Genomic DNA, 8,293 nt, shown 5'->3' with positions numbered 1-8,293 from the left:
GGGTCCTGCACTACTTCTTGACGCAATCCAGTTGAAGCTTTAGAAAAGCCACTAAGAGCTATGTAGATTGGGGGGGGGGCAGCAGCTCTAAAAGGGATGCATTGGTTGTCTTCACTCTTACAATAAGCATTATTTCACTTCTTGCCTGTGATTTCAGGTTCATTGCGTTTGTCACTGCTTCCACCAGTTTAGGCTTTTATTTCGTAATTGCACCTGTAAACACTTGGCCTTGGCTCAGTTTTGTAATTTGTTGTAAGCTGGGGGGGGTGGGGGTGGCATGTCTTGAGACTTAGCAATGCATAAGGGAAGGCATAAACAAAAACAAGTTAAAGAATGCTGGATAACTTTTGAGCTCTGTTTACATCTCAGAAACACAGTGCAGAAGGGGTGAATGAGAACCGTTTAGAAATACAATCTGTTAGCTCTTGCTGCCTCCTGGAGAGCTGTTAAATATGCAAAACTCGTTTGTTGGGTTAAAAAAAACTAAAGTTGGGAGGGTACAAATAACAGTTAAAGGTCAATTTTTTTAAAAAGCGAGCTAACTCATAATTTAATAAGTGCCTTGGTTGAAAATCAGAAGTGGAGCTAGTATAATAGTATTGCAGCCACCACATGTTTGATTCTTAAGTGTGTGGGAACAGACTCTGTTGCTTGGCAAGCAGAGGGAAAGAGGACTTTGCAGATGCTGAGAGGTATTCCCCCCCCCCCCAGTCCCATATTTTAGAACTTGGGTCCTGGTTGAGAAAAAACAAACTTGTTTGTTTTTAAAGCCTTAAAGCACTTATGCATTAAACACAAACCAGTGACGACCTCTCTCTCTCTTTTTTGGTAAATTGTGCATTGCTATATATTATTACATTTGGTTGTATCAACTATATTTCAGCTTGTCTTTAAATTTTTCTGTACTTGGACAGTGTTTTATGTTCTGGGCTGACAGGGGTGGACGAGACTTAAATGAATAGCTGTGTGCAAAAATACTCTGCATTTTCTGGAATTTGCAGGCTGAGCCTGTGCATATCTGTTCATAAGCAATTTTCCTACTGATTTGAATGAGACTTTGTGTAAGTACTTTGCATGCAGCTTTAGTTGGGTTGGTTCATTTTGGTTTTGACTTCTTCGATCGTGGTCCACATTGAGAGCAGGCCCCATTGACATTCTGCCCAAGTGAATATGGGCTTATATCCAACACTCCGCATTGGGAGTTGCACTTGCACAATGGATTTCTCCATTTGTCCTCCCTGTGTGCCTTCAAAGTCTGCCCTGGAGGGTCCTCCAATCCTCTGGAACAGATGCTGAGTTATGCAGGAACCTGGAGAAGAGGGGAAGGTTCCATTGTGGTAGCTGAACAGTGTTGGGTATGTTCCATGGCTTGGATGTGGCTACTCGTGTTGGAATGTGTTCTGTGATGGAGGATACACTATTCCAGCTCTGTTCAGTAGAGGTTGGTTACAAATGCCCACCACCAGTATTCTCAGCCATGAACTCAAAATGACTGGCTTTGGGGTTGTCAGTTTTGTCACTCATTTTTATCTTCCTCACTTGTCTTTGACCAAGTTGTGCAGCTCCCCTGGTATATTTTTAATTGGAATCATTGAACCATCAGTAGCTCCAGATGTGAATAGATTCCTGTAGGTGTGGTCACACAAGTGTACACTTTGAAGGATGCAGCATATTGTCACTGGCGCTGCCCCCTGAGCCACCAGTTTGGCTCTTAATTGACAGAACCCAGAATTCTAGTAAAAAACAAACAAACAGAAGCCTGAAGTCTGCCTGCCTCTGCTATGAAAATGCATATGGTGAAGCTTCTGAGGTTTTGAAATAGTTTTCACTTGTGCGCACAGTAAAGTAGAAAAGCTGTACAGTAAGCTATAGCATATTAAAATAATGGGAGGAGAGACAATTATGAGCAAATAACTGTTTTTAGAAGAATATAGACTGTAGAGCACCATAAAGTCTTAGCGTTTGGAAATTAATGAACAATGTATTTCTACAAAAAATAGGATGTGTAGATCAAATTCTGCTGTTAGCAATTTGCATACATTGCAGGAGAATTTTTTGGTTGCTTGTATCCACATATTTTTATTCATGTATTCACATTTCAACATTCCTTGCTATGAACCTAATACTCTGGAAGTTAGGATCCCTCAACCTGCTACGATTAGCCATCAGAAAACAATCCCCATTTATTTTGTGTGGAAAATCTACAGACTACATTTCTCATATGTCATACAGTCATTTTGGTTGCCGGTCACAATGACTTGACTTCAATGTTGTAGGCTTTGAAGCAGTGTTCAAAACTGGGATAGAAAAGGTAGGAGCCATGTGGCTCCTGGGACCTGGGGTTGTAGGTGCCAAAAAAGTGTCTAGTTACCATTTTAATTCATTTATTTATTCACACTGGCTTTATTTTTAAGCACACATGCAGTGGATTGTTTGGGTTTCTGTATATAAAACGTCTTTTCTGAATACTTTAGGGGCTGTAGAGATGATCTCTTCAAGAATGGATAGGATCATAGCATATTGGACTTTGTGGGTATAAAAGTGATGAAGAAAGCTGAAATACAGCTCTTGTTGGAATCCTCATAATATGTAGCCAGTTCTTTGGAAAAGCACTGAAAGTATATGTTCCAGCTCTTCTTTCCTCTCATGTTTCATGCTACTTGAGGTGATCTTGTACAAGGTTGAGAGAATTGGAGTTTTCTTTAAAGAAACACATCATGCTACTTGCACATCATCTGATTGTGTCATACGTCACCAGGACTCACCAGGCAAATCACTTATATATTTAATACTCCGCCCATCTGACTGGGTTGCCCTACCACACTGGGTAGTTTCCAGTAGAGTATAACAGAACTGAAACAACAGATATTAAAAACTTCCTGATACAGGGCTACCTTCAGATGTCTGTGGAAAGTTGCATAATCATTTTATCTCTTCTACATCTAATGGGAGGGCATTCCACAGGGCGGGCGCCACTACCAAGAAGGCCCTCTGCCTGGTTCCCTGTAACTTCTTGCAATGAAGGAACCACCAGAAGGTCCTCAGAACTGGACCTCCATGTCCTGGCTGGATGATGGGGGTGGAGACGCTCCTTCAGGTATACTGGGCAGAGGCCATTTAGCGCTTTAAAGGTCACCAGTAATTGTTCTCTGAAATGTACTATGAGCCAGTTTTTTAAGGACCAGTGTTCTACAGTCCCAGTGGCTGCTCCCAGTCACCATCCTGGCAGCCACATTCAGGATTAATTGTAGTTTCCAAATCATTTCAAAGGTGGCCCCATGCTGAGCGCATTGCAGTAGTCCAAGTGGGAAGTAACCAAAGCATGCACCACTCTGGCAAGACAGTGCGTAGGTAGGTAGGATCTCAGATGGAATACCAGATGGAGTTGGTAGTCTTCCTCGACACAGAACCATCTTGTGAACTTTAAAAGATGGGATTGCTTCCTCTGAAAAAGAGGTATAATCTGAGCTAGATTTAGTGAGACACAAAGGGTAATGAAAAGGGGTTGATCCATGGTGCTCTTAACAGTAGGTGCCCAGCCAGAGAGTGAATCAATAGAAAGCTTCGACTGGAACTTGAATCTTCACCAGGCTTTCATTTTTCAAAAGTGTATAAAACATCATACAAGTCAGTGGCAGCTCCAAAACCCTTCTGTTAGGGGAAATTGACCACAAAGAAGGCTACCGTTCCCATTATACGGGTGGGATTGATGCTGCATGTAAAAAATAGGCATTTGGTGCCTCTTAAGTTAGATCAGCGTTAAAACATTGCGAATCTAAGCTGCTTTCAGACTAGCTTCTGTCAAGTGTGGCACTCTGCATGGTGGAATGCTCCCAACACATGGGAAATGGCAGTTGTTAGATTTGGTCTATACAACGTTGGATCAATACAAATTTCTTTGGGAAAGTGGTGAGACCAAATCACTCTGGGATAACACAATTGCATTTTAGGTGCATTTACGCTTTGTGTAAATCAATAGCAGCAAGGGTCTCTGTGTGCAATGCTCAGAAGTACTGCAGTATGTGGTGCTGGAGAAGAGCTCACAAGGCTACCTAAGAAGTGTATCTAAATGAACAAGGTGCGCATGTAAAGGCGGAGTTGTAATTCATCTTAAGTGCTATAGAAAGAACAGTCTTATACTGTTACTTCTGATGCAACTGTTAAACTGCAAATTATGGAGGGGTTAAATTATGGAGTGTGACCTGGGAGTTTGATGGGTGTGGGTGTGGGTGTGGCTGGAATGTGGTTTGTTTGGTTGTTGTTGTTGTTTTGCTTTTGTTGTTTTTAAGGGATGGCATCCAATTTCGTTGCACTTGTGCAATGTTGCACTTGTGTAATGACAATAAAGAATCTATCTATCTATCTTAAGACATTGTTGATGTAAATGTTTGTGTCCTGTTGCAATATATCTTTGCTGTCTTGGAATTGTGTGGTACAAAATCCAGAACATTGGATCCAGTCTGCCCAGTTCCATGAACGGAAGGGCTCCACTCTAGTTGTAACTCCCCACTGGAGCGATGTGTGATTTTTGCAGATTCCCCCTTCTGCAGGTTCCCCCAATACCACTTCTGTTGTGCTGGAAGGTCCCCCAGTGTAGCAGCTTGTCGTCTTACTACCATTTTAACCTGGTCATCTTGCACTAGCAGAGACCCGTGGAGCCTCTAACAAGACATTTCAATGTGAGGTGCTGCTGTTCAGGATTCCAGCTGCTGCATTCTACTCCTCCCTTGGGATTCCCCCCCCCCTTAAAGACCTTTTGTAGTGTTTCCAAATTCTGGGTTCCCCCAAGTCTGCTTACACTTATCCCTTGTGCATTGGTGATCAGTTTGGTTATGCAAGGACTGGCAGTCGAAACATGGAGCCCTGTAACAAAATGTTGCAGTATGAAGTGCTTTTGTTCAAGGTTCCAGTCACTCCATTCCCTTTCCCTTTCCCTTTCCCTTTCCCCACGAGCATGCACTGTTCTCACTAGGCAACTTTGAACACACACACCCCGGTGCTTTTGGGTGAGGTTAGCACACATATCCAATCCCAGCTACCTTAAAATGTTCAATTTCTCCACCGATTTATGTCAATAGCTCTCACTTTGTCCTTGCGGACATTTAAAAATAACTTCTCATTGTGATAAGTCTCTTCCTCAGCTTTCATTTTCCATTCACTCCATGCCTTTCCCCCTCCAAACTGTTTTCACACACACAGGACTCCATGCCCTCTTAAGTCCTCATTGGGCTGCTTCTGGGGTCCCCCCTCTTAGGATTTTTCTAGTTATTTCCCCCCTATTCCTGCTAACCTCTGGGTCTGTCTCTCTCTGTGCATGTGTGTGTTCATGCAGCTTTTGATACATCTGGACAACTGGGAAAGATGTGATTTGGAAATAGAGGGAGTGATAATGGAACAAAGTGTAAAAAAAAGTGTAAATCCTTCAACTTGGTAAGCTCTTGTTTTAAGGACCCGCTCTTACGATCAGTTATTCTTGGAGAGCAACCCATGAGCTCACTACCAGAGATTTAAAGGCTCAAAGAAAACCACAGTTTGGCTTTAATCTCCTACCCTAGAAAGAACAAGAGGCAAGCTAAGTGGTGATGAAACTATTATCCTTAAGTAATTAAGTGGTTTAAATCTCCCATCAGCCCAAAGCAGCGTGGCCAATGGGTCAGGGATGGCGAGTTTTCATCTGAAACCTCTGGAGAGGTTGGCTAGCCCTGCTCTAGAGAAACACAGTGACCAAGGTATATCTTGGGAGTAGGCATCAATATCACAATAAACTGACCTCTGGTGGAGCTTCAAGCCAAACCTTGTTCTTGTTCTTTTAATAAAATATATTGTTTAGGCATTGCAGGCAACCTGGAATGGCTGCTTTGTCAAAATGACAATTTTTATAACAAGGCAAAGTAGAAATCTCAGAATTTTCCAGCCATAACAGATCAAACCTGCCATAAGTTACTACTCATTACTACTATAAGAGCCTCACCTGCCTTACCTGAGGACACCCAATAATTGGAATTTTCTTTCAAGGAATTAGTAGCAGTGATACTCTGTCAACAGGAGTCAGCTGAAGTTGTGCAAAAGTTGCCAGGTGCCTATGATTAAATAGCTGCAGAACTCATTTCATGTCTGCAAGAAAAATGAAGGTTTCTGCTCCACTATCACAGACTGAGTTGTTCCATTGAGATCTTAGCCATATGGCATTTCATACAAGCATTTAGAAATTGCAAATTAGGAATAGCAAATGTTAAAAGAAGGCAGAAAATTGAGAGAGAGCATGCTGTAAAGGTAAGATTGTTTTAGTAAACACATTTTACTGCGGAAGATCTTATAAGCTAGGCAATGCTGGTGTCTATTGGAAAGAATGGGGTTGTGTTTCAGGTTTCCTACATTGAAAATGTATGGGGAATCACTTGAAAATGCATGCATAGGATTTGAAAATTAAACTATATTTTTAGCTCTTCTCTACTTTTTAATTAACACAATGAACTCTGAATTTGCATTGGTTCATTCATTTATTTCTGGCAGTGCTGATTCATTCTCCCTGTTTCTTTGTTACTTCTGCTACTGTTGGGGAAAATAGGGTTTATTACACAGAAAACATTGTTTTGGGTACATTTTTATTATTGCTACAATGGTAACTGCAAATAATCACTACACTTTAGTGTCTAGAGTTACCTTGCCATGTGTGAGATGAGGAAGAGATGATGACAGTCTTAATAACCTGTAGAAGATGAGAGGCAAGTATTATAGTGGTAGAGGTATTATGCTACTACCATAATAATTGGCTATCAAGTGATGCTTTTCTGAGGATATTCAGTGGATATCTGTTAATATTTGTGTCTTTTGTCACTTTAGTATCCTATCCTGGTAGTGTGTTATTCTTACCACAACTCTTTTAGGAATTGGGGCCCTATTTTTCCTGCAGCTAATCCCAATAATCTAGACTGTGTAGGGAAATTATTACACAATATCATGATATTGATTTAGATACATCCTCAGACAATGAACTGTAAAATGGTGGACCTGAATGCCTGTGCTGGACTTAGATTTTCCAGTCTCAAAATATTACCTCTTTAGGCTTGAGAGGCAAGGGCAACGCATAACATCCACGTTGTTCATGGACTGTGGACAATGGATGCTTGCTATACAATGGAGTAGAAGAGAAGGGGGCTTCTATTTGAGAAGAGCCAACAGCCAGAAAGTCCCACTGGGATCAAACATCTCCCTCACACTCCTCTGCATTGCAACCTGTTTGGTTTTTTAACTGGGAGCTTCATACACATTCAGGATTGTATCCAATGAAGACATCCTGTTAGAACAAGGACTTTGACCTGCACAACAGGATTTCCTCTCCACATGTCCCCACATCTGTTCTAGGAGTTCCCTCAACCCTTGGGAGCAGATGGGGGCACACGGGGAGAAGTCTGGCTGCATAGGCAGAATTCCTTTCCTAAATGGGCTAACTTGGCTACAACCCACAGTTCTCTGAAACCACTTTTGATACACATTCTCACTTTATTCTAGATACGGCAACTTTTTAACTTTCATTTCTTGTGTGACTGAGCTAGTGCAGCAATTACTACCTCATATTTATGCTGGAACCTAAATAAGGGACTTTGTCCTCATGAACTTCCTCACGCTAGGTTTCACATGAAGGTGGTGAGGGGATTAAGGAAGGCCTGTTGTGCTATATCCTGTCTACTCCCATTAAGTTTAAAGCATTCCTGGATAAGATGTTACACGAATGCGGCCTTACTCTGTGAAAGAATCACAGTCCATTTGTATAGCGTCTAGAGTAAGCTTTCCACCAAAGGGGCATGTCTGTGGTAGAAAAGAGGTTCTTTGGAAAATAAATAATGGGTTTAGTTCAGATTCGCCGTTGTCTTCACCAGTGTCCATAATGGCAGGTGAAATAGTCGGTAAGTAGTCCACTGTTACATTGCCATGTGGACTGGCAAGGTACACTGAAAATCCCTGCCCTTGACTTGGTTCTTCGGGTCCAACCTTTCTGTACAAAGGCAGCAGCTGCTGCTGGCTGGCATCATCTGTCCTGGTGGTGATCAAAGGGTCATAGTCCAAGTTTTTCACAATTAGATCCTCTTCCTGGAAGCTGACAGCAGTTGCCCAGTTGTGGCTCCCTCCTCCTTCCTCTGTGGGTTTGAAGAGGGACACATCCACAGATGGCATCTGTTGCCTCTTCATGAGGACCTCCTCTATTTGTAGAGTTTCAGGCTCTTCAATGCTGTTCTGGTTCTTTAGGAACTGTGTAGAATAGAAGCTGTGTTCACCCTTTTTGAGGAGATAG

At 42.0% G+C, this 8,293-nt stretch overlaps 1 protein-coding gene across 2 annotated transcripts in view; it reads right to left on the bottom strand.

The window, feature by feature from the left end:
* Positions 1-709: 709 nt before the first annotated feature.
* Positions 710-8,293, bottom strand: part of IL12RB2 (interleukin 12 receptor subunit beta 2) — a 31,976-nt gene continuing 24,392 nt past the window's right edge. For both annotated transcript variants that reach the window (XM_079982017.1, XM_079982018.1), the window contains one exon: positions 710-8,277. In XM_079982017.1, coding sequence (XP_079838143.1) covers positions 7,741-8,277 — 537 coding nt within the window. In that variant the 3' untranslated portion in view covers positions 710-7,740. The remainder of the gene's footprint in view (positions 8,278-8,293) is intronic.

Source organism: Podarcis cretensis (genome assembly GCF_951804945.1).
Source record: "Podarcis cretensis genome assembly, chromosome: 6".
In the NCBI taxonomy this organism is placed as follows: Eukaryota; Metazoa; Chordata; class Lepidosauria; order Squamata; family Lacertidae; genus Podarcis; species Podarcis cretensis.
The sequence above is the reverse complement of the archived record's forward strand: the minus strand, read 5'-3'. Positions and strand labels throughout refer to the sequence as shown.